General features: G+C 38.5%; 1 protein-coding gene across 1 annotated transcript; it reads left to right on the top strand.

The window, feature by feature from the left end:
* Positions 1-27,583, top strand: prdm15 (PR domain containing 15). Its single transcript, XM_059352324.1, has 25 exons — positions 1-50; positions 1,817-1,856; positions 2,486-2,579; positions 4,598-4,751; positions 6,250-6,402; positions 7,113-7,218; positions 7,297-7,362; positions 8,226-8,435; positions 10,160-10,186; positions 10,710-10,907; positions 11,510-11,604; positions 12,344-12,431; positions 12,568-12,735; positions 13,538-13,632; positions 13,784-13,915; positions 15,939-16,079; positions 16,298-16,461; positions 17,856-17,935; positions 18,301-18,420; positions 19,804-19,935; positions 20,013-20,096; positions 21,625-21,800; positions 22,925-23,002; positions 23,939-24,160; positions 26,002-27,583. The coding sequence occupies exons 2-25, from the start codon at positions 1,826-1,828 to the stop codon at positions 26,527-26,529; spliced, it is 3,342 nt and encodes a 1,113-aa protein (XP_059208307.1). The 5' UTR covers positions 1-50; positions 1,817-1,825; the 3' UTR covers positions 26,530-27,583.
* Positions 27,584-27,803: the final 220 nt, after the last annotated feature.

Raw genomic sequence — 27,803 nt, forward strand, 5'->3', positions numbered from 1 at the left:
TTGGAACCCGGAGTCAGGATTCACTAAATGAAGGGTCTTTTGCAGAAAAGGTAACGTGTTTCACTATAAATATAAAACCATTTCCTACAAATTGGCGACGCAGTTCTGTCGTAAAGGTGCAGCCGCTCCGTCCGGTCGGCCCCGGAGCGTCTCCCGCCGCCTCGGCCGCCGCCTGCTTGGCGTAGAAGAGCATCGACTCCGGTTTGGTGGTTTGCGTCTCCGGTCCATCCGCCATGCCGACTGTTCTTTGTTACATTGTACTGAAGAGGAGCCGCTCAGATCGGAGTTAAAACCCGGCTAGACTTTGGGAACGACTCAAATCCAGGATCCCATCTCCTACCCGGACTGCATACGTTAATATGCATGCTTCAACTTATACCAAAATAAATTAAAAATAAATAAATAATGATGTCACAATACATGACAGCTTCGTCAGGAGGTCTGATGCATTCAGTACAGCTGAAGTGTCCCAGATTAAATGTGTGTGCAGGCTTGCAAGTTCAGTTACATTCTAACACAGTGTGAAAAGTAGTTCCTTCATATAAATGTACATTACTCTAAGACAGGGGTCTGCAACCTGTACTAATAACAGAGCCATTGTCGGCCAAAATAAGAGAAAAAAGTCTGAATGGAACCGCAAACCTAATTTTGAGCTTTAGAATGAAGATAAAACAGCCTACTCAGTCTAAATTAGCCTACCAACATTAGTAATGGGTCCTTGTGAGCATTTATTAATATCAGCAAGGACCCAAGTGCAAATCTGGCTGGAGGTTGGAAACTGAAGAAGAAATATCTTAGGAGAATAGAAAGCTAGCCTAGCAAAGGGAAGTCTAAAACTAGACTTGAAATTGTCAAAATGTAGAGTTTAAGGTGCCGACCTGTAGACTTTCATAAGCTATGAGACACATTTAAGTTGACTAAAAGGTTTTCAAAATATGTTTCACTGCCATGTAGCTACACACGTGTACAAGTGAAGAATACAAATTGCTTTGAGCCTGCATCAATGGTAAATTACATTTAAAATGTAAACAAATAAACTTTTCATTTTGTATATTCTTTTTAGTCACAGCCACAGGGAGCCACTGCAATAATTTTCGATGCCCATTGTCGCCCTCCCTTCGTGTTCTGTCTTGAAAATAATAATAATAACAAAAATAAAGAAACATAAACAATAACATTTTGTCACTTGTGGTGCTGAGTCACGTGACGTGTGGTCATTGCCTTGCCCCCCTTTAGACAGTCAGATCGCTGTCACAGAGGTCAGGTCCCGTCAAGTGACAGACACGTTATGTTTTGATATTTCGCAAGATGAAACAGCCGTCAAAGCTCTCCGGTGCGCAGTATCGAAAGAGAAGAAAAGAGGAGGAGAAGTCCCAATATAAAAGTGATTGTAATGTAAAGTAATGTTATGTCATCTTTTTTAAACTGCCGTTTTGTGTGAAGACGTTTCATTTGTATTAGCTTGCTAGCTAGGTTGAAATAAAGCAACGCTAGCTTAACACAGTTAAGCACATTTTTTGCATGGTTTGCACTTTCATTGTCTCTCTTGTCTCTAACTTTGTTAGCGGTCTCCAGCTGTGCTTCTTTGCGAACTGACTTGTAAGTTAATAATTCTATAGACAGACAGTTGTATTATATAGCCTGGTTGGCACCATGGGCAAACAGAACCGGGAGTTTCTACCCTCTGTGAAACAGCAAGAGGAGCAGCTCAACACCAATGGATCTCTCCTAGGGCACCAAATGGGCTAGAGGCGGCCCTGCCTGTGTCCTACTATTATATATACTAAAGTATTATGATGTTTTCCTCTATTTATAGGTTGGCATAATGGCTGAGCAGACGCCAGATGAGTTCATCTGTGAGTATGAATCCTGCTCTTCCATCCCAATAGTATGTCTCTGCAGACCTGGAGACTGCAGATTCAGACCCGCAGTTCTGGACCCTCAGTTCTGGACCTCTTGTATTTCACTTGTATTTAAAACTGCAACTAAATCAGCATCTCAAAATCCCTAAAAAGCGAGTGCTTAATTTATCAAAGTTAATATTTTTCAACAGTTTTACAGACATTAAACAAGGCCAAAACCTAATAATAGCCAAAAAGACATTTTTTAATTTATGTCCAATAATATGCTATAGAGTAGCCTAATATCAATGTAGTGATATAAACACAAGTCATGTATAATATAAATAATAAAGGAAAAACATGTGTAGGTGTTAGGGCTGGGCGATAAATCGATATAAAATATATATCAATATATTTTTAAAAGTGATATGGAATTAGTCCATATCACATATATCGATATAGTTTAAAAAAATTATTTCTTTAAATTAATGGACTGCACTTATATAGCTTTACAATACAGATCATTTATTTCATATTATATATTTATTTTAGAAAATTATTGCCCTATTTTATTTCATAGGCTATTTTTATTTAAGATATTGTTGACTTAAATGTGCACTTGTGTGTGTGTGTGTGTGTTGCAGGGTGTGAGGAATGTGGCCAGTACCATGACTCGGAGTGTCCCGAGCTGGGACCACTGGTGACCGTCCAGGACTCCTTCGTCCTCAGCCGGGCCCGGTGAGTGCAATCAAACTAGTGGTCCGTCCCTCCATCCAGGGACGGACTGGGACTAAAAAAGGCCCCTGGACTCTTTCTAACATTTAGGCCAAACCCCATACACAATTACGCTTTTAACCACTTAGTGTTCAAGGTCCTTTTTTTGAGAATTGGTGGTTGTGGGCAGTGGATGTTTAGGGGGAGATAGCAGGTCAACAGTAAATGCCACATAGAAGTAGTGATCATCATCTGAAAGCTGTGAACCTGAAGATTAATTTGAGATGCGTGTTGGTGGCGTATCTGTGTGTCCTACGCCCAAACTATAACTCTGACAGCTTTACCAGAGGATTGTGAGTGAGAAGACAAATTTTCCTACGTTTCTATGTATAAATTATTTCTGTAGAGTGGAATTTGCGGCCTGGAGCGCAGTTTTCAAATTAATTTTTTGACAGATTTTTCTCTCCCTCTACACTCTGGCGATGATGTCACACACTGTGACACGAACATTCCGTGCAATACACACCCATTATAATCTCAGAATTTCTCCAAAAATGATCATGGTCATTGAACAGGGATTGATAAAAAACTATATGACCTATCGAAACGAGGATTAATACACCGATACACAAGACTTGTGTCTACTGTTTAAAGTTTAAATGGAGTCTCTAGGTGAAATTATGCCGGAGAAGTAGACGTTTGAAAATTTCCAATTATTGTTCTTTTTCACAATTTTTTTTTTTGGACGTCCCATTCACTTCAATGCAAAATATTGGGCAGTTTTTCGCGACAAACATCGCGAAAAATTCGTATTCCGTAGAGAAATTGCACACCGATCCTGACCAAACCGCACGTTTTGATATATAATTTTGATATGTAATTTTACTAGTAGCGGGACGAAATTGTGTCTGGAAGAGGAAGAAGAAAAAATCCAATATATAACAAAAGTGCTCGGCTAGGCCTGTCACGATAATTCCTATATCGACTTATCGTTCAATATATAAAAATGGACACATTGTTTTTTCTGGACATGTCAAACATTTGCAGCTTTACTTTAAACACTACACAAAAAATCACAATAGTCACGCATGTAAACTACAATTTATTGTGTCCAGGAAAAAACTATTGTGTCCATTTTTATATCGAACAATAAGTCGATATAGGAATTATCGTGACAGGTCTATTTACTAGCACCTCCCTTTTTTCTGATGAACCACAAAAGCTGCAGACAGGGTCTGTGGGACGGCCGTTCTGGACTTTGACAGAATTTCTTTTTGGTCAGTCTGCCTCCATCTAATAGAAGTTCATTCTGTAAGATCCAGCCAGAGAAAGAGCCAAAGTTTGAATTCCTTAGCTGCAGAAGTGTAAACTAACCTTGACTCCTGTCCTCCTTGTTGAGGAGAAGAATGAAAATACAAAAACCTTTACAAGTCCCATGTTATTATGGTCAATAGACTGCACTTATATTAAGCTTTTCTAGTCAAGGGCTTAAACCTTTTTTGTTCAGTTAGGCACTTTGAGGTTGTCCCTAGATGTTTTTATTATTGTCTCTGCACCTTAATCTCTTCCTTTAGCTGTTGTCTTTAATGAATAGACTGAGAATTTTCTCATATTTGACAAAACAATTCTTGATTTAGTTTAATTTTGTGGACACAAAATGCAGTTAAACAGTTAAATCACAATATATAGTATCACAATACTCACCATATCGCAAAATGCTTAAAATTGCTATAATATCATATTGTGACTCAGGTATCAGGATAAATCGTATTGTGGGGCCAATAAGCTGATTCACACCTCTAGTATTAATTTTCTAGACCTTGAAGAGAGATTGTGTGAGCAGACCTTGTTGAATTTTTGACACTTCCGTCCCACATGTGCTAAATTCAGATATTCAGGCAAAACCACATTCTGTTTTTTTAATGCCTGGAAATATATTGGAGTTATTGTATCAACAGCACTAAGGGAGCACCAAGGAAATAATATGATGAATTTTATTGCCATTTTCTTAATGACATTAAGTCTTTCTTGTCCTGGATCAGGTCGTCTCTGCCAAACAGTCTGGAGATCAGACAGGTGGAGGATGGGCAGGAGGGCGTGTTCGTGCTGCGCCGGCTGGTCAAGAGGACCCGCTTTGGGCCCTTTGAGGCTAAGAGGGTCCCTCACCTGGAGAAGGAAGGACCGTTCCCTCTTAAGGTGAGAAATCCTGACATTTACAGCTGCATCTCAATACATTAGAATATGATGAAAAGTCCATTTCCAGTAGTTCAAGTCAAACAGCCCCAAACAAGTATTGAGTCATAGTCATTTTTTGTGAAAATTGTTTTTTTGCCTAAATCATCTCCTCATTGCCACCTATGGTAAAATCTCCTACATCCTCAGTTGATCAGATCATGTGATTTTACCCCTTTAAGATAAAGGCCTATGTCAAGTGTGTGACTTAAGCGGATTTATTATGCCTAAGTCAAAATAAAATGTGACTTAGGCAATTTTTTTGAACATGCCTTTGTGACTTAAGCAAGATATGGTAACACTTTATTTTGAAGGTGTCTACATAAGAGTGACATGAGTGTGTCATAAACATGACATGGGATGTGTCATGAACATTAATGACACTTTGAAGTAACTAATGCTCATGATACTTGTCATGTCATGTTTCTGACAGGCTTGTGTGACTCACTTTAGGTGAAGTTTTTTTTGTTTCCTGCAAAACTTGAAAAAAATGAGTTAGGCGATTATTTTAACAAGGTGACGATACTAACCCTCATTTTTCAATTTTGTTTTGGCAATCATTTTGGCTGTGATACTGCAAATGGCATGATTTTTGGAAGAAGGTTTTTTTTTCTTGATGTATTTTGTAATTAAAATTAAAATTTTTCTAATGGGTCAGTAATACACTGTGTACAAATTGACTTTATTATTTCATTATTCATGGTATTTGATCAAGTATTTGATTTTATATTTCTTTTACATTACTTTATTATCTCTTTTATTGAGTTTAAAAAGGGTGAGTAAATTCTGTTTAAATGAATAGGCAGCTATTTTGTCCTTCGGGCTAAAAATGTCCACTTCCAAAAAAATGTTATAAATCTTTACAGATAAATATTTTTTGTACTTTTTCCCGCATAAACCTCTTAAACAACTTCCTCCCTGCTCAAAATGACCAAACATTCAATCATTTTGAGGATTTTGACCCTTTAAATGCCAGTTTGGTTACATGATGTCACTGTTTTTCAAAGAAAGGTTTTTTTACATTTTAAATCTGACACTACGCAAAAACTAAAAATGCATCAAAATCAATTTTGTTTCTTAATCTTTGAGATTAGCCATGACTGTGATAAGAAACAATGCCCCAGCCAAAAATAACTGACTGGCAAACTGGCATTTAAAGGGTTAAAATGCCACTGAAGAGTCAATAGTACAATTTTTTGTTGAGATTTGCATTTTAAACTTCAATTTAGCTTTATGGATGATTTTTATTTTGTTGTACGATTTTAATTTATACAGACTCCAAAATCCTTTAAAAGAAAATCACATTTTCTATATATTTTTCAGTATTTTGTCATAATGCAAGAATATCGTTATTGCAAAAACACCATGACACATTGTGATATTACTCTCGGGGCATATCGCCCAGCCCTATAATGTATGAGGTTGTTGTTATAGCTTCCTGTCTTCATCCTCCACTTGACAGATCTTCCAGAAGGATGCCATGGTGGTGGGTTTTGACTCCAGCTGTGAAGAAGACTGTAACTGGATGATGCTGGTGCGACCTGCGACCGACCACAATCACCAGAATCTGACGGCTTACCAGCAGGACGATGACGTGTACTTTAACACCTCACAGGTGCGTTTATCCATCCTAAACCTGGGCCGCTTAGGCTGCTGCTGCTGCGCCGACATTTCAGAGACTTTATAGTCTTTGCAAGAGTTTAGTAATGCAGCTGTGGAAGCACATTTCTGCCTGTAGAAGAAAGGAAGGAGAAAAAAAACCTCCGTTATAATGAGAAACTTTCTCAAAATAATGACGTAGTATCTCGAAATAATGAGTTGGCCTTTTAGAATAATGAGCTTCTCAAAATAATGAGTTCATATCTCAGAATAATGAGTTTGTATATCAAAATAATGTTTCAGTTTCTCAAAGATAGAACTAAGTAATTATTTTGAGATTCTCAGTCATTTTTTAAATGTCAAATACTGTAAAAAGTAAGATTTCCATGGGTTTTTTTTTAAATTAAAGTTGTGAAGAAATATGAGAAGAAATCTAAGAACTTTGTTTTCAAGTATCTCATTTGTTCTCAAGTTCTATCTTAGGAATAAACTTAAGAACAAAGTTAAGAAAAAAAACAAAGAAAAGATAAGAATTTCTTCATGAATACCAAAGTTTGTCTTAAGAGCAAAGTTAAGAAAAAAGTGGCACTTAAGAAGCTTTTTTTTTATAGGATTCTTTGTGAATCCGGCCCCTGAAAATGAGCACAGTATTTCCCCTCCGTATGCAGCTCCTTAATTCCTGACATTAAATGAGTGTCTTCTAACTTTTGCCTGTTTGGACTCCAGGATGTGCTCCCAGGATCAGAGCTGAGGGTCTGGTATGGAGCTTTCTACGCCAAGAAGATGGAGAAGCCCATGCTGAGGCCTCCGCTTCAGCCAGGACCTGCAGCAGGTAGCAGACTGGTGCTGGTGGAGCGCGTCATGGCAACAGTGTGAGCTGTGTTTGATAGTTTTTCTGTCTTCTACTCAGATGTGACAGAGACGGCAGAGAAAACTGGAGCAAACCTGCCCCCAGTGGCTGAAGAAGACAATGCAGGTAAGATGATTTAACCCATGGGTCTCAAACTTGGGGCCCGCGGGCCAATTGCTGCCCTCACCTTGATACGAAAGTTTAATGTGAGTTTTATATGAATGGCACTTTACTGTGATGTGTGTGGAAGGTCCCTTTAATAACATTTTTTGGTCATTTTTATGTCTTTTTTTTGGTAATTTTGTGTCTTTTTTAAATAATTTTGTGTCTTTATTTTTGGTAATTGTGTCTTTTTTTAATAATTTTGTGTCTTTTAAATCTGTGTCCTTTTTTTGGTAATTCTGTGTCTTTTTTAAATAACTTTTTGTCTTTTTTTTGGTAATTTTGTGTCTTTTTTGGTAATTTTGTGTCTTTTTTGATAATTCTGTGTCTTTTTAAAATAATGTGTCTTTTTTAGTAATTTTGTGTCTTTTTTTGTCATTTTGTGTCTTTTTTGTGTCTTTTTAAAATAATTTTGTGGTAATTTAGTGTTTTTTCAGTCATTTTGTGTCTTTTTTTTTGTAATGTTGTGTCTTTTTTTTGGTGAAGGAGCTCAGATATAACAGCTATAAGCTCTCAAATACTTTTTGAATTTCATTTCTATCTGCTACAGAGGCTAAAAAAAAGTATTAGTAAAAGTGTTGCCACTTCTGTTGAATTTCCAGAAAAACTTCAGGTTTTAGGGGGTTATTTTAAAATCACCCAGAAGTTTTACAGGCATTTTTCCAGGCGTTTTATACCTAAATGGGTTAATCATCCATCACCTCAGGGAAATGCTGCCTTGAATCCAACAGGGGTGGAAGTGTTGACTGTTGAAAACATCTCTGAGCTGAGGAAACGCATCGTCATGGTTACGCTCTCTTATTCCCTAACTTCCTTCTGTTGATCAGACAACATGCTGAGTCATCTCGACGAGGTGAAGACGGCAACATCGCTTCCAGTCGACCCGCTCCTGCCCCAAGAGGAGAGCCTGGTCGGCCCTGGCGACGAGGAGGGGGACCCCCCTACACCTCAGCCGGGCCCCAAGAGAGGACCGGGCCCCGGGAGGAGAGCTAAGGGACGCAGGCCTGGAGCTGCAGCTGCTGCAAGCAAACACAAAGGTGACAAAGACAAAACAGGCAGGCTTGCACTGCAAAAAAGGTCTAAAAACAAGATAAAAACACTAAATCTGAGGGAAATTACCTTGCTGCATGGACAGATAATTTCACTTTCTTAAATTAAGATTGTAAAATCTTGAAATAAGCATGGTGAACACTTAAAATAAGAAACTAACTCTTAAAACAAGATAACTTCTAAGTCAAAATTTTTTCTTGGTAAGAAACAAATAATTGTCAGTGCACTCTGCTCAGGCCAGTTCATCGCTGCTTGCAGCTTTAATTTGATCTCTTTTGTAAAATTTTTGTCTTTTTTGGTCATTTTGTGACCAAAAGAAGATTTAAAAAACACAAAATGACCAAAAAAAGACACAAAAAAAGACCAAAAAAGGACACTAAAAAGACACCAAAAAGACAAAAAAGACCAAAAAAGACACAAAAAAGACAAAAAAAGACACAAAAAGACAAAAAAAACACACACAGTGCCCTCTGCTCGGGCCAGTTCATCACTGCTTGTTGCTTTAATTTATCTTGTTTTAGGAGTTAATTTCTTATTTTGAGCGTTCAACATGCATATTTCTAGATTTAACAATCTTAATTTAAGAAATCTTGTCAAGTGAAATTATCTGTCCATGCAGCAAGATCATTTCCGTCAGATCTAATATTTTTATCTTGTTTTTAGACACCCCTTTTTTGCAGTGTGAGCAGGAGAATCCATCCTCAAACACATTTTTAGATACAAGTTATTATACTGTGGTTGCATGTTTCATTGCAGTACAGCTCTCTTTTTATTCCACCACTTCGCTCCCATCACTACACCATCACTTCTGTGTCTTCTTCCATATGTAACTCTCAACAGGTTCTGGTACATTCTGCAGAGGTTGTCGGATGACATTCTGGGAAAATGTTGCAAATATTTAATTGAGGTAGTAGATGATGGAGCAGCTTCATGGAAAATGAGTAGGATTCTTCCTGTGCTGCTGAATTACAGTCTCTAATCTTGTACACAGGAAGCAGAGCACAGCTTCAAGCTTCGTCAGAAGCCAGGGATGGCAGTGTCTCAGACAGTCAGTCTCAAATATCTCAACCATTACTGCAGTGGTTCCCAACATCTTTCTGCAGGTGTCATAAAAAATACAATAATATATTTTGTAGTTTATGACCTAGTACCTGCATAACTAATGACACACCCATCAGTAGAGGTGTAAATAAGCAGAGGCCCCATGATACGATTTTTCCCGATACTTGAGTCACGGTGATGATTTTTGTGATATGGTGAGTATTGCGATTTTTTATTTTTTTATTTTTTTATTTTTTTTATTTTATTTTGTGAACCACTTTTTTATTGCTTTTAAAGACAGAACAAGTACGAGCAGTCCGATAAAAGTAAAAGGTACATTGCAATCCAATTAAAGAAATTAAATAAAAAATAATAATTAAATTAAAAAAAATAAATACATTTAAAAAATAAAAAAAAGGGACCAGGTGGCGACCCCCCCCCCAACTTGGATCTTTATAAAACTAAAAAATATACTATACTAACGCTAAATATCATATCGATATAATATTGCCATGCAAAATATCACGATGCTATGCTATATCAATTTTTCCCCCACCTCTACCCATCGGCCTCAGCTTCAGTTTGTTTCCCAAATGTTAGCATGACAAACTTTTGTGTGAACATTAATTATTATTGATTCCAAATTGAATACTTTTTCTTCTTCTTTTAGGATGTGCTGCAGCTGCTGTAAAACAAAGTATGTTTTATTTTTTATTTTTTTATTTAACCATTATTGATATATGTTATCTCATTGAGTCTCATTCTCAAGAGATACTCTGTACTTTTGCAGTATGCATGCCTAACATTGGGCCTTGAACTTTAACCCTCTGGCACATATGTGCTGCACAGAGGATTGTGAGTCAGAAAAACCAGAAAAGCATGCTGGGCTGCATACTGCAAAATGTGTTTGTTTTTTCTGCATACTGCAATTGACATTCAAAGTCCTGGGACATAATAATCAAATTTTATATATATATATATATATATATATATATATATATATATATATATATATATATATATATATATATATATATATATATATATATATATATATATATATATATATATATACATATATATATACATATAACAAAAATAATATTCATAAAAGAAAAGAAAAAATAATAACCAAAAAACAATAAATCAAATTAGAAATAATTATAATTTAAAAAATATCAATAAAAAAACAGAACTTATTTGAATATCTTTTAATACAGGTGTGAAGTCTTCAGTGGAGCGCTCGGAGCCCGGGGCCACAGACGCAGCAGCAGAGAGCAGCAGCCTGCTGACTCCAGACGGAGGACCGGTCCTCAAGAGACACAAATCCAGAGAGCACAAGAGGGTTTACCGCTGCTCCCTCTGCAACAAGGTCTTCCAGAACAGCAGCAACCTCAACAGACACATCAGGTCCCACGGTGAGCTGAGGAGATGATTCTGTCTCCCGTAGCAACGTTGAATTCCTCACATAACTCAGATACAGTTAGATTTTGTGTCTTTTTTGGGTCATTTTGTGTCTTTTTTTAAATAATTTTGAGTCTTTTTAAGTCATTTTGTGTCTTTTTTGGTAATTCTGTGTCTTTTTGGTAATTTTGTGTCTTCAAAATAATTTTGTCTTTTTTTGTAATTTTGTGTCTTTTTTGGTAATTTTGTGTCTTTTTTGGTAATTCTGTGTCTTTTTTTGGTAATTTTGTGTCTTTTTAAAATCATTTTGTGTCTTTTTTAATAATTTTGTGTCTTTTTTAAGTAATTTAGTTTTATTTGGTCATTTTAATACTGCCTCCACCAGCCCCCAGGTAATTTGAGTTTGAGACCCCTGATTTCACGGTAAATCCCACTGTGAGCTGAGGAGCTGATTGTGTCTCCCGTAGCAACGTTGAATCCCTCACATAACTCAGATACAGTTAGACTGGGAATTAGGGATGGGAATAATTCATCGACGAACGATTAATGGTCTTAAGGGTTTGGGAATATGTGGATGTATGTTGTATTAAAGAATCCCTTCTTGTCGTTCACTCAGGTGATAAGCTGTTCAAATGTGATGAATGTGACAAGTTGTTCAGCCGCAAGGAGAGTTTAAAGCAGCACATCTCTTACAAGCACAGCAAGAACATGGTGAGTATCATACGGTCTGTCCAGGAGCACTTCCTGCATCCGTTCATGTGTGAAGGAGCAGGGAGAGATATTCAGTAGAGGTGGAGGGAAATATCGATACAACATAGTATCGTGATATTTTGCATGGCAATATTATATTGATTCATGGCCGCCAAGTATCCATATTTAGCGTTTCTGACAGCCTGGTATTTTCGCCGTAGCAGGCTCACTATTATAAATATACTGGAGATACTGGTATCATATGAAACCTGTAGATGTAAGGAATCTATAGGCACCATGTGTGTCAGGATATAACGAAATAATGCTGCAAAGTACGGCTATTTTTTGATGTTTCATGGTGATTTTCAAAGCAGTTGTGATGAAAATTAAAAAAAATTAAAATAGGCTCTCTGAGTTCCCACAGGTCTCTTCTTTACATTCATGTCTGCCTCCCAATTCAGAACGTGTCAAGAAAATAACAGAGTCCATGTCATAAAAAAAAATCACAATTTCTATATATTTTTCAGTATTTTGTCATATCGTCAACAATATTATTATTGCAAAAATACCTCGAAATATAGTGTTATTATTTTCAGGGCATATCGCCCAGCCCTAGTTGAATATTAAATAAAATCACAAGAACTGGAAAAAAAACTGCTTCTTGTCCACCATGTTCCTGAAAATAATAACAGATTTATATCCCCGTAATTTATCTGGAACTCTGTGTCAATGTATTTACATATCTTCTTGCCTCCAACAGCCTGACCAAGATTACAAATATAAATGCAACACGTGTGAGAAATCCTTTCGTCTGGAAAATGCCTTAAAGTTCCACAACTGTCGGACAGGTAGGATTCAATATAATCTCCTCGTTTATTCCACTTTAAAAGATATTTCGGATCACTTTCCTGCTGTCAGATTTATTTCAGTTCTTCTTCTTCTTCTTCCTCTTCTTCTTCTTCTTCTTCTTCTTCTTCTCCCCAGACAACAAGACTTTCCAGTGCGATATCTGCTCGCGGTTCTTCTCCACTAACAGTAACCTTTCCAAGCACAAGAAGAAGCACGGGGAGAAGCTCTACTCCTGTGAAATCTGCAACAAGATGTTCTACCGCAAAGATGTGATGCAGGAGCACCACAGGAGGCACGGAGTGGGTGAGTGCCACAAGAGCACAGAGACAGAGAGAGATTTGGAATGGAGCTCCGCCCACTAGTTAGTTCCCCTCAGCCTCTGTTCCCATACAGCTACTTTTTTAACGGCTAACCAACAGAGTCCGAATGTGACAACAGACTAACGCGGCAAGCAGTGATGCCAATTTTACGACTTTGTCTCTATGTTTAGCCTATTCAGACCCTCTACAGACTCTTTGTCTCTATATTTAGACTATTCAGACCCCTCTAGAGACAAAAAAGCAACAAATCTAGTGACTTTTTCTGGTGTTATTGGAGACTTTTGGAGACTTGTTCCTACTCTTCTTTACGAGTAGCAGGCGTCGTCCCAAAGCACTCACAAGCAGCCCAGTCCTCCCACAGCGGTCTCTCCCAGCTGCAGATAGAGCAGGAGATTTTAACCCCTCAGCGTCCAGTTTTTACCAGTCTGCAAATGAATCACGCATGTGGGAAATCGGCGCTCAGTAGCGGCTCAGAAAGTCCCTACCCAAGGCAGGTACTTTCTGAGCCACTAACCGGTGAAGTTGGGCAGATTTTGGGCGAATCCTTTCTCCCACGCCACACCCATAGCGGCTCACTAGAGGGAAAAGTTCCTAATGAAAATGTGCCTTTTGTTTTAAAATGGGAGCGTAGGAGAAAAATGTCACTTTGTGTGGAGTATTTACTTTGTTTAGGTCATTCACATGCAAAAGCGCACTGCAAACTGCTCCTTAAGTTCAGTCACCATATGACTCATGTTGGATCTTCAAGCTGTTTGCTGAACTTACATTACAATGCATGTTGGCAGGACCAAAGCACATGAAGAAAGAGGAGCTGGAGGCCAATGGAGAAGAAGGGACCAGGTACAGGAAGGAGCCATCACCCTGTCCCATCTGTGGGAAGGTGAGCTCTCTGCAAGATTAATGGCACTAACAGCAGCAAAGAACTGCACATGTATCCTGGAGGAAAAAATGCACCGTGGGTGTTCAGAAGTACTTTATCTGTGGTGTGTGTGTGTGTGTGTGTGTGTGTCTGTGTGTCTGTGTGTGCACAGGTGTTCTCCTGCAGGAGCAACATGAACAAGCATCTGTTGACTCACGGTGATAAGAAGTACACCTGTGAGATCTGCGCCCGCAAGTTCTTCCGCGTGGACGTCCTACGAGATCACATTCACGTCCACTTCAAGGTGAGACGCTTCAGTTTCACTAATGTGGAACAAACATTTCTCTATCGCTCACCAGCTGCAACATAGAGTGGTGAATATAATATAAATACAATTATGAAATGTCATTAACTAAGTAGCGGCCAAATTGAGCCAGGATGAAATATGCAGGTTTAATCCACTTTGTTGCTTTTACTTGCTAAATCGTGGAGATTCCACCTTAAAGCATCTTCTTCTATTTCCACAAATATGTGCAAGAGTGCTGATGCCAAAGCCACATGCATGTCATGAACTGGTTTTGAAATTGCGGCGCTGAATTTAAGCAGGGCGTCCAATTACACAATGACACACACCTGCACACTGAAGGCTGTTCTATTAGTGTATTATCACAGTGATAGGAAGGATTCTGGCCTCGTCTCTGGAGGACCCGACTCTCTCATCCATGTATAGTGGAAGTAAAATTAGAAATTATACAAATACAAGAGAAAATAACAGGGTAGATGACTTAATAAGAATGAATAAGTCAATGAAATGACATTTTTGTTTGTTTTTTAAGAGAGTTTTTAAATAAATGAAAAAAACATTTTTTTTAACCTGTCATGCAGTCTGTGCAGCCTTTTAAGACAGCAGTAAGTCCTTCAATCTTACTCTAGGAATGATTTGATGCAACGGGGAATCTCAGGCTGAATTTAACAACCACAAAACTGTCAGAGCATCCAGAAAGATGTCAAACTATTGCAGTATGATGTAAATCTGTGGTATCTAGTCATACATTCATCATCGCATTTCTAGACAACTTTCTTCTGAAAAGTACTTGCGTAACATCCTCTTAGGCATTACAACCAGGCTACAAGCCTGGGCCTGCATGTGCATTCAATTAAACACTCTCTCCTGGTCCGTTTGACTTTTAGTTCACTCATCAGCTAACATGACATCTGACATTTACAGCGTTCATTTACACGCACTGAAAATGACCGTACAGGTTTCATTAAGTTAGGCTTAGGCATCCCCTCTGGATCTGAACTGTCATTTCTAAGACCTTGTTTCTATTTAGCAGTAACATGTGGTCTGATCCACAAGTAGACAGCTCTCAGTCTGTCTGTTCTCACCTGCAGTAGCAGCGTCTCCACATGCGTCTTCAGTGACCTCTTGTGATCCGATTCCACTTCCACGCTCTGTGTGTAAATTAACACGTACATCATTCTGTTTGAGAAACACCAATTGCGTTGCTGTTTTTAACCGTATATTGTGTGGTTGCGATACAAATCTTCCTTAACCTACAAAATAAAGTTTGAGAAATGTCTGTCTTCCTCATCGCTCTCTGAGCCTCCATCCAATCCTCCCTAACTAACGAGTGTCCTGGACATATTTTTATATATATGTATATGTGAATATATATATATGTATATGTGTGTGTGTCTGTATGTGTGTGTGTGTGTGTGTGTGTATATATATATATATATATATATATATATTTATTTATACACTATATATATATATATATATATTATTTTGCGCATGTATGAATGCAGCGATTAATTAAAAAAAATGTATATAAATACACAGTACTGTGCAAAAGACTGTTTTGTTTTAACAGATGCTTTTATTTTGAAAGGACGAAAAGAGACTCGATCCTGTCAATCATAAAACTAACTCAAGTGAGATTAAACTGTAAAGATAACGTCAAGGCCAATTGCGGCCTTCGTGACGATGTTTTGTGGCCCCCACCTTGATATGAAAGTTTAATGTGAGTTTTATATGAATGGCACTTTAGCGTGTTGTAATTACTTTTGTTTTGGAAAATGTATGCATTTTGTTTCTTTTTTAAGTCTTTTTTTTTTTCTGTCATTTTGCATATTTTTTTTTTGTCATTTTGTGTCTTTTGGGTCATTTTGTGTCTTTTCTAAGTAATTTAGTTTTTTTCTGTAATTTTTTGTCTTTTTTTAGTCATTTTGTGTCTTTTTTTGTGTCATTTTGATACTGCCTCCAGCGGCCCTCAGGTAATTTGAGTTTGAGACCCCTGGTCTAAGAGTTGTGGTTGTTCCAGGATATAGCCTTAATGGAAGAGCAGGAGAGAGAGGGCTTCATCAAGAAGATCGGCATCTCGGCAGGGGACAGCGACGACTCGGACGAGGAAGAGGAGGAAGACGATCCCGAGCACCACAAGTACAACTGCAAGAAATGCCAAGTAAGCTTCCTCCTGACAGGCTTTATAATATCATCCAAACATTTCAGGGAGTGGAAGAATATCTAATGTTTTGCATTTCTCCAGTTATCTTGAGCAGAGTGTTCATTCATTCCTGCTCAAGGACCTTATTAAAATGTGCATCAAGGAGCATCACATATCTTTGTTTTTCACTCACAATCTCACATAAATGCATGATCCCCCTGCTTGTATCTCTCTAGCTATCATTCGCGAAGGGCAAAGAGTACCTGAAGCACATCATGGAGCAGCACAAGGAGAGAGGCTACGGCTGCAGGATCTGTAACCGACGATTCGCACTGAAGGCCACGTACAACGCTCACCTGGTCATCCACAGGGAGCAGCTGCCCGACCCTGCAGTGCAGAAGTAAGCACAAAAAACATTCTCTACCTCGTTTTTGGTTGTGGCCTTTACCGTTTTTAGCCATTTCCTGTCAAGGCTGAGATAATGGATGAGGATGGAGGCAAGAATGTCAGCTGAGGTCTGTTGTGTACTTACTGATAAGGTGACAAAATAATATTTTGAGTGATGAGGAGTCTGTGTGAAAGCCTTTAGAGGAGATAAAGGAGATAAAGAGAAGCAGCGTTTTAATGCAGCTGCAGCTAAATATCCAGAATGTGTTGCTAATCATCAACTTTACCCTCTGAACCCTCTTTGAAAGCATTTTAACAGAAAGAGACTATTGAATCAGGCATTATTGTCTGAGTTTTAACTTTCCGTCAGTCCCTGAATGGCTCATGAGGGACAAACACTTCCATTAGAAGAAGTAACCAAAACTAAGCTTTAAAATTTTTCATTTTAAACGTTACCAAAAGGTTTTTCAATAACCAGATCCTGTTAAAACCATTAAATTCTGCTCCTCAACGCAACTGTGAGGCCCTTGATTGATTCAGCTGAGACGAATGGTCACGTGACAAATATTTTCTGAAAAATCAGACCAAACAGCAGACCGTTTACACAGAGCAGAGAGGAGAGGACAGGACAGGTTGTAAAAATGTATATACAGTGGCAAGAAAAAGTATGTGAACCCTTTGAAATTACCTAGTTTTCTGCAATAATTTGTCATAAAACATGACAAATTCACTTACTTTTTTTACTTACTTTTTCCACCATCACTTTGAATGTTTAATGGATGTGTTCAATAAAGACATGAAATATTATAACTGTTTGTGTGGTATTAGGTTAAGCATGTTGTGTTTGTCTATACTTGGGACTTAGATGCAAATAAGATTACATTTTATGACAAATTAATGCAGAAAACTAGGTAATTTCAAAGGGTTCACATACTTTTTCTTGCCACTGTATATATATATATATATATATATATATATATATATATATATATATATATATATTCAATTTGTATTAATTTTTTTAATGATTTTTTTAATCAGAGAAAGTCAACTTTCAAGCTTTTCACTTTTCTTAATGTAACCATAACTGTTATGCTGCACACAATACATTTTAAGGTCATCCTACTTGTGGCCATGGTTGTGCAGATTCCACAGAGGTGCAGGTCTTCAACAAGGCCACAGTGAATGTTACAGGAACAAAAAACACCCTGAGACTGAGAGGGTTTAATAACTACTGAGAAGGTTCAGGTCGGGATGTGTGAGAGTCTAAATGTGATACCGTAGCTAAAAGCATGTGGTCTAGATTGGAACAGAAAATGTCATTACAAGGTGAAAATGAAACATAAAACAACAAGCCGCTGTACAAAGTCACTGTAATCGTTACAAATGTGCTCATATGTTTTAAAGGTACATCCATCCGTGTGAAATCTGTGGACGAATCTTCAACAGTATCGGTAACCTGGAAAGGCACAAGATCATCCACACTGGTGAGCTGCAGCCTGTATCAAATGTTCAGTTATGTACAGTATGTGTGTAGGAGATTCTTTTTTCTATGATTTTTTAAGTGCATTAATAGTTTTTTATGCTGTGTGTGTGTTCAGAGTTATGACTCTGAAAAAAAGTGTGATTTTTGACACAAATGAGGCACAAAAGTTAACTGTAATGCCTCCTGTATCTATGGGTGCATTATTAGATATCTCATGTGTCTCAAAATTCTGTATGCCTTGTATATGCATGACAAGGGCAAGATGCCAGAGTGAAAAATGAGTTGATACACATGATAACAACTCGAGAAAAGCATTTTTTTCATTCCACTCAGTAATGGCGTGTCCGTGTGTGTCTGGTCACCCAGGGGTGAAGAGCCACGGCTGTGATAAGTGTGGCAAATCCTTCGCAAGGAAGGACATGCTGAAGGAGCACCTCAGGGTTCACGATGACATCCGGGACTTCCTGTGTGCAGAGTGCGGGAAAGGTCAGGTCCTCGCTGTTGCATCACACACCTCATCACTCTTTTCTCACAGTGTAAACTGCACCATCAACATACAGGTACACCTCAAAAAATTAGAGTATCATGAAAAAATGCAATATTTATTGTCAATCATTTCAGAAAGTGAAACTCATACATTATATAGATTCATTACACATAGAGTGAAATATTTCAAGCCTGTTTTTCTTCCATTTTGATGATTCTGGCTTAGAGATGATGAAAACCCAAAACTCAGTGTCTCAGAAAATTAGAATATTGATCAGAAGTTGAATCTGCTGGTCCTGGGTCAGTGGTGGTTTGGGGCCATGTCCTCTGCTGCTGTTGGTCCACTGTGTTTTCTGAAGTCCACAGTCAACATAGCAGCCATCTAGCAGGACATTTTAGAGTCTTCATGCTTCCACAAGCTCTTTGGAGATGCTGCTTTCATTTCCCAGCAGGACTTGGCACCTGCCCACACTGGCAAAGGTACCAAAAGCTGCTTCAGTGACCATGGTGTTACTGGGCTGGACTGGCCAGCAAACTGGGCTGACCTGAGCCCCATAGGAGTCTATGGGCTGTTGTCAAGAGGAAGGTGAGAGACACCAGATGAGCTGAAGGCTGCTATAAAAGCAACATGGTGCTGTAGGCTGATCTCCTCCATGACACCAAGTATTAATGCAGTAATTCATGCAAAAGGAGCCCAACCAAGTATTGATGTATAGAAATGAACAGACTTTTCAGAAGCATCACATTTGTGTTTATTATTCTAATTTTCTGTGACACTGAGTTTTGTGTTTTCATTATCTCTAAGCCAGAATCATCAAAATGACAAGAAATACAGGCTTGAAATATTTCACTCTATGTCAGGGATGGGCAACTTAAATGCTGCAGGGGGCCACAATTTTACATGTTCACTACCACAGGGCCACATATAGGACCGTGCACTTAACCAGATATGATGAAACTGCAATTTTAAACATGTTTACAGTGCAGTAACTTAACATATTTCACGCTCAAATGCATGTAGAACAGTATAAATAGGAAGAGAAAAGGTTTGAAGCAAATAAAAATGAACCACTTACTTATTTCTTTTTTTCAGTACAAGAACAGCAGACCAACATTAATTGCAAGAAGTAATTTTGTGCATTTTTACACTGCACTTTTAAGATTTCATGCTCAAATGCATGTAGTTGTACTGAGGGCCACTTCAAGTTGCCCATCCCTTCTCTATGTGTAATGAATCTATATAATATACAAGTTTCACTTTCTGAAATAATTGACAAAAAATATTGAACTTTTTTTCACGATATTCAAATTTTTTTGAGATGTACCTGTGCAGTGGTTGATGTTTGAAACGTTGCCTTAATGAGTGGATGTTTGCTTGTGCAGGCATGAAGACCAAGCACGCTCTGAGGCACCACATGAAGCTCCACAAGGGCATCAAAGAGTACGAGTGTAAGGAGTGCAACCGCAAGTTTGCCCAGAAAGTCAACATGCTGAAACACTACAAGAGACATACGGGTGAGTCAAAGTGCGTGTTACTGACTCACAGAAGACATGTGATGACTTCATGTGACAAACGTTACTGTGTTCTGCAGGTATAAAGGACTTCATGTGTGAGCTGTGTGGAAAGACGTTCTGCGAGAGGACGACTCTGGAGACGCACAAACTCATCCACACAGGCAAGTGTCTCATGATCAAACCAGCCTTCTCAGTCTGTTACACGCTGAATATTGGAGCCTGTAATTCAAAAATGAAAAGCAGAGTTCATGGTTTATGGATAGACAGGAGCCAATTCTGCAGCTTGATTTAATCAGCCAGACTTAAAAAAACAGACCAGGAACAAATAAGAGCACATGTTTACATTGAAGGGTGGAGGATGGATGGGACAAATGACATCAATTCTGACTTCATACTCTTTAGAAGTATGGAGCCCCATGAAAAGTTCAGTGGAGAAACTACAGGCTACAGGGGAAGTATTAAAGTTATAGTTTTGTGTATATTTCCGGAATGATCTGTGCCAGCTTTTCACCTTAGGGCGTTCATAGTGATCCTGCGAAGGCAAAGTGATATTCTGCTCTTTCATAGTGCAATCCTGCGTCACACAACGAGGTGGGAGGAGATGATAGTGACGTGCTACAGAGCAGCAGCAGTGCCGCGCAGTAGCACGATGCTAACAGGCTAACAGTTAGCTCTGTTGTAGTACAGTGTGTATGTGCTGCAGCAGTATGTGTTCACTTAGCGACCTCTGTTTGTTTACAACAAGAACCGGACACTCTGTGTGCACAGTTAGTATGCCGGTTTGTTTACGATCAGCAGCGGACACTTTGCCATCTACTGTAGCTAAAACACTGACTGTTGATAATAATCCAATCAATTTAAAATCAAAATTACTTTATTTATCCCCGAGAGGAAATTCAGTTAGTCTGAATAACTTTAATCTTCACTGCTCTTAATTTTTTTGGAATCAAAAATAAAAAAAGCCGAACTTTGCAACATTATTTTTGACAACTTCCTGACATGATATCCTGACACACATGGTGCATATAGGTTCCTTAGATCTTCTAGTTTCATATGATATCAGTATATACAGCCTCCAAAAAAACAAAAAAGGCGAAAATACTGACGGCCGGCCTATGCTAAATATCGATACTTTGCGGCCATGAATCAATATTATATTGCCATCAAAATATTGCGATACTATGCTGAATCAAAAAAAATTCCCCCGCTAAATGGATAAGTATCTCATACATCCCCATCTAGTTTTTGGGCTCCATAGTAAAGAATCTATAGTAAAACTTTAAGGTGAAAACTGTAAAAGTGATAAAGTCCCAGCAGTAGTGTGCTCAGTGTTTCCATCAGTGTATGTAGCATGCTGGACTGTAGGGTTGTCAAAAGTATCGAAATTAAAAAAAGTATCGATACTAAAACGTTGTATCCAGATACGATACTAATTTTCAAAAGTATCGAGTATCTGAAGCTTGTCATCATAGTTGCAGTTTCTTTTTGCACAACTGTTTTTTATTATAAATATTTAACCTGTGGTTCTGTTAATTTTTACATGTTGCATTTTTCTTGTTAATAAAAATATTTCTGTTAAATTTTGGGGTCTTTGTTTTTATCCTTGTGGTATCGAAAATGGTATCGAATATTTTCCTGAGTATCGGTATCGAGTTGAACTGACTGACCCAGTCCCCCCTCTCCCTGCAGTGGGTAAGACCTGGACGTGTGGGACGTGTGATAAGAAGTACCTGACGGAGTACATGCTGCAGAAGCACATCCACCTGACTCACGAGAAGGTGGAGGCCCAGTCCTGTCACCTCTGTGGGACCAAGGTGTCCACCCGCGCCTCCATGAACCGACATCTGCGGCGCAAACATCCAGAGGTGAGTAATGTTTGGAAACGATCCGAATCTAACAGCTGTTGTTATTGAATCCTTAACCCTTTATTGGCCGAAGAACTATATTTGGTAACTTCAGTGGATATCAAAATGGGGTCCCCATGTCTCTCTGTTTGGTCGTAGAACCACATAGACTCTTACAAGGAGAAGTTGACTATGACGGCATATTAAGGCCAAGTATGAATAAAAATAAAAATACAAACCCAGGGGGGAGTTGTAAATTTACTAGATTAACCCTTTATCAGGCAAAGAACTATATTTGGTAACTTCAGGTAATATTTTGAAATCTATGAGAAAAAAGTCGCAGATTTAAGAGATTTAAAGTGGCAAATCTGCGCGAAAAAAGGTGCAGATTTACGAGAAAAAAGTGGGGAAAAAAGCTACTTTTTTCTCCCAGATTCACCACTTTAAATCTCATAAATCTATGTATTTTTTTCTCGTAGATTTGCCACTTTAATCTTGTAAACTTTTTTCTCAAAATATTATTTCGTATGTTTTTTTACACATTCTGGCAGTATGTAATATCCTCCAATATTCTCTAGGGTTGAAATTTGGAATTTGCAAGTATTTCAATGAGTGCCCTATTAAGGGTTAAATTGGTGAATCTGGGAGAAAAAAAGTTGCTTTTTTTCTCGTAAATCTGCAACTTTTTTCGCACAGATTTGCCACTTTAATCTAGTAAATTCGCATTTTTTTTCTCAAAATATTACCTGAAGTTACCAAATATAGTCCTTCGCCGGATAAAAGGTTAAAGTGCCAAATCTACAAGAAAAAAATGTGCAGATTTAAGAGATTTAAAGTGGCAAATCTGCTCGAAAAAAGTTGCAAATTTACGAGACAAAAGTGGGGAAAAAAACTACTTTTTTCTCGCAGATTCACCACCGTAAATCTCATAAATCTGCACATTTTTTCTCGTAGATTTGACACCTTAATCTCGTAAACTTTTTTCTCAAAATATTACCCCCCTCCCCCGGGTCCGTATGTTATTTCACACATTCTGGCAGTTTTAAAAATCCTCCAATATTCTCTAGGGTTGAAATTTGGAATTTGCAAGTATTTCAATGAGTGCCCTATTAAGGGTTAATGTTATTGCTCCTTTGTGCTTCCAGGTGGTTTCTGTAAGACTGGATGAGTTTGATGATCTTCAGGAACCGTCGGCAATCAATGAGTCTATCAGCATTGTGCAGGTTTGTATGATTTACATATTTAATCAGTGGATCATGATGTCCTGTATACTGTACATCATGTTCCTTATCCTTTTATCTTCCTTGTGGTGCATTTTAGTTTGTTAGGTAGACTAAATATAGAACTGTCACTTCCTGTTTATTTAGTATGAGCTCTAAATCAGGCTGCAGAGTGCTACTGCCTTAGCATTACTATCTCTCCCTGTGCCTGGTGTTTTCAGGCTAGGGCGGTATATCGTTATAATGATATATTTTATACAGAGATGTGTAGTTGAGACAATACTGCCATACCAATATATACAGTCATGGAAAAAATTCTTAGAACACCCTTGTTTTCTTCAATTTATGGTTCATTGTAATGCCTGGTACAATTAAAGGTACATTTGTTTTCATTTAAGAGCTGATATCTAGACATTTTCCATGGTTTTCTTGATAATGATTTTGGTTATTACCAATAAAACCATTGAAAATGTCTAGATATCAGCTCTTAAATTAAACTGTTATGAGATATTGTTGTTATCATTATATTTGTCCAAACAAATGTATCTTTAGTTGTACAAAAAAAAAAATCTAATTTGTTGTTGGGAATGTAACCTACAGTAAGAATACTCACCACAGTTTAATTGTATCTTTTTTTTCCCCATTTTATTGATTTGTTTTTGTTATTTATTTTTTGTCATTTACATTTATTTGATTATTCATTTGTTTTGGTCCTTTTCAGTATTATTGATATTTTAATTATTGTTGTCATTGCTGCCATATGTTTGTGAAGTTTTGGTTGTTGGATGTTGTTATATTAACACAAAAAACAATAAATATGTTAAAAAAAAAAAGAATACAAAAATACCAGGATATGAGTTTAGTCCATATCGCCCAGCCCTATTTCAGGCATCCTGTGTGTTTGCAGAGATAAACTAAATGTTTGGCCTTCCTCCTCAGCCCACTCTGACCCTGGAGAAAGACGGCATGCCTGCGGAGAGGCCCAGCCGACCGTCCCGACACCCCAAGAAGAAGCAGAGAGTTCCAGTTGAGCCGGAGCTCTCCGAGTCCGACGAATACGCCGATTTCAGCGAGCCGAGGCACGAGCCCATGTCAGAGTTCAACACTGTTATTGTCGGAGACGAACACGAGACGAGCTCTGCTGTGCAGAGTATCCAACAGGTAGATATGAGGATTGTCACAAAAGTTGTAATTGTATTGTCATAGTAATATGTGCAATCTCTTTTTGTTGTTTTTTTTGTCAAAGACCAAAAGAAAGTGCCAAACACTCAGACACAGCAGCTGGCTGCATCCTGCTGGCGGCCAGCAGAACAAATAAAACTGCACAGAAGCAGTGATAATGATATTAATTTGTTATAAAATAATGCTGTCAGCATTCCGGCTCTGTATAAATAGGAGCTTAATTTTTGTTTTTTTGCTCTTTTGTTCATTGTGGTGAAGAGCTGATAAGGATGGTGTGATAAATAATTACAATATGACCACATCAGTGTAATAAACTGTTGGTACAGAGCATCACAAAAACTCCCACCATGATCATTTTAATATATTTTTCAATGACAATGGGGAAAAATGCTGAAAAAATGATTATACACATCACAAATCATATTTTAATTACAATATCAGTCTAATATTCATATTTACAGATTAAACTGAAGATAATAAATGATGACAGCACACTGTGTGACATCTTTACAGCAGCCAAACAAAGCAAACAAGAAATTAACAAAGCAGAAGAACTGAACACAAAGGGAAATAAACACAATAATTACAGTTGGTGTAGTATGTGGAAGGAGCAACGTAATAATTCAATGTATATTTTATCAACATTATTAAATCATCAAGACAGGTCGCATCCCATATTAAGTTATAGTTGACAGTTGAAGTGATGTGATATCATGACAATTTATCATATTTAACACATTTTAATAAGTTGTTTATCTGTTACAATATCTGTATAACAACAAAAACAGATATGCTACTGGGCCTCCTGCAACTATGTGCTGTGTAGCTCACCTGGTAGAGCGTATGGACCAAGTACAAAGGCTGTTTCCTTGCCACAGGTTCACAACCTGGTCTGCTAAAAGAAATATATTTATATATATATATATGCTAAAATAAATTCTATGGTAGATTGGAAATTGTGGGTGTGAAAATAAATCTACAGTCATGGAAAAATTATTAGACCTAAAAGTGTAAAACCATCGCCGTCGGTATGGTTGAGTGAAATTAATCATGTAAAACAGGGGTCCCAAACTCAAATTACCTGGGGGCCGCTTGAGGCAGTATCAAAATGACCAAAAAAAGACACAAAATTACAACAACAAAAAAAGACAAAATGACAGAAAAAACTAAAGTACTTAAAAAAAGACACAAAATGACCAAAACAATACACAAAATGACTAATAAAAAGACACAAAATGACCAAAAAAATACACAAAATCACTAATAAAAAGACACAAAATGACCCAAAAAAAGACACAAAATGACTGAAAAAACACTAAATTACTTAAAAAAGACACAAAATGACCAAAAAAAGACACAAAATGACCCCCAAAATACACAAAATTACTTAAAAAAAGACACAAAATTACCTTATAATTAATAACATTTCCACTTTTTCCGGTAACAACAACATAGCAGATAATAAACGGTCCGGTAGCAGCTGCCTTTCTTTTTGTTAACGTCGTCATAGAAATATGTGAAACAAAGCTCCAGCTTGCACAATAAAAGGACCTTCCACACACAACACGGTAAAGTGCCATTCATATAAAACTCACATTAAACTTTCACATCAAGGTGGGGGCCACAAAATATCGTCACGAGGGCCGCAATTGGCCCGCGGTCCGCGAGTTTGAGACCCATGATCTAAAACATGCAACTTACAACCGTTGTAAAGTCCTGGAAAAGCTTGAAAATGGACCTTGAAGTCCTTGAAAAGTGCTTGAATTTGACCACTCAGTGTATGTGTCTGAACCCTGATATGTGACCTGCTGCTGTTTCAGGTGGTGGTCCTGGCCGACCCCAGCGCTCCGTCAGCCTCCTCGCCAAACAGCTCGGTGGGTCTGACCAACATCACCGTCACGCCCATCACCAGCCACGCCCCCGCCCAGTTCACCAGCCTGCAGCCGGTGGCGGTGGGCCACCTGACGGCCAGCGACCGGCCCCTCACCCTGGACAACTCCATCCTCACCGTCACCTTCGACACCGTCAGCGGCTCCGCCATGCTCCACAACCGGCCCGCCGACCTCGTCCCGGAGACGGTGGGGCCCAGCGGGGGGGCCCCGCCCCAGTCCGTCGCCCACTTCATCAACGTCACCACCCTGGTCAACCCCATGGGACACCAGCTGGACGCCCCCACTCTGGCGTGGAGGCCCGTAGAAGGCGGACAGGTGGCCCCCGTGGTGGAGGCGGCTCAGGGGGACGGCCAGGAGCCCCAGAGTCAGGGCCAGGAGCCGGGCCGGCCCCTCCAGGGCCAGCCGCCGGCCCCCCAGCAGCAGAGCGGCGCCACGCAGCAGATGTTCAGCTACTAGAGCAACCTGGTCTCACAGAAATCCATGAAATAGCCACGGATTTTGCTTAACTCAAAATCCGTGGAATAGCCACGGAATCGCTCAAATTTCCGTGAAACTGACACGGATTTCGCTACAATGCAAGTTAATGACAGTCATATCCCGTGGCTATTGGTTTGTTCCAAGTCACGTGACTTTCAAGGTCCCAGCGGTCAGAACAAAAAACATGGCGGACAGTTCTCTCATTTTTAGTGAAAAATCAATATTTTGACTTAGTTTCTGCATAAAAATGGATTTTGATCACATTTCTAGCGAGAAATATATGTTTTATTTTCTAAATCTTCACTCAGCGAATGTACATAATCACTTTGTATGTTGGAATAGCCACGGGATATGACTGTCATTAACTTGCATTGTAGCGAAATCCGTGTCAGTTTCACGGAAATTTGAGCGATTCCGTGGCTATTCCACGGATTTTGAGTTAAGCGAAATCCGTGGCTATTTCACGGATTTCTGTTAGACCATGTTGACTAGAGAGGTGCTGGTCGCCTCACACTCACACATTGTAACATAATAGAGTAGATTTTATCAGACTGTACAAAGCTTCGATCACTGTCACCCTGATGCCTCTCCAGCCTCATGGAAGTGAATGAAATGTTATGGTTTTTCTTTCCTTTTTTTTTTTTTATACTGAACACAATATTATAATAAAAAAAGAGAGACAGAAACGGCACATTGAGCCAAAAACACTCACACTCCTCTGAAAGATTTACATTTCAAACCAAAGCAACATGTTGAACATTCAAATGCCTTACCAGCCTTTTAAAAAAAAAACATGCATGTTTTCAATCAATCTGCTGCTCAAAATATGAAATATGAAAATGTACCACCCTGATAAAAGAAGACACACACGTGGTGCAGTGGACAGTTTAAGTTAAAACACTTGTACTATATTCCTAGAAGTGGCTCACTCATGGAATGTCCTTTATGAATGCTGGAAACTGTAATTATTGTCGAACTGTCTGGATGAAATACTGGAAGAGTTTTTTTTACTGTTATTTTTAAACAAAATGCTTCTTTGAAATGTTTCTTCTTCTTCTTTGTCTCCATTAACATTTAGTTGGTGTGGTCAACAGTGATGACTGCACACAAAGGGTTCATGTCAGCAGCAGGTTTATCTAAAACGCAGTGCAGATCATCTGAGTCCTGGACGAACCTGTTTCTGTTTGTCTCGCTCTGTTTATAGCGATGAAACAGTCTGTCCTCAGACCTCAGACCAGTCAGTCATCAGCTGA

This window comes from Centropristis striata, chromosome 15 (assembly GCF_030273125.1).
Source record: "Centropristis striata isolate RG_2023a ecotype Rhode Island chromosome 15, C.striata_1.0, whole genome shotgun sequence".
Lineage (NCBI taxonomy): Eukaryota > Metazoa > Chordata > Actinopteri > Perciformes > Serranidae > Centropristis > Centropristis striata.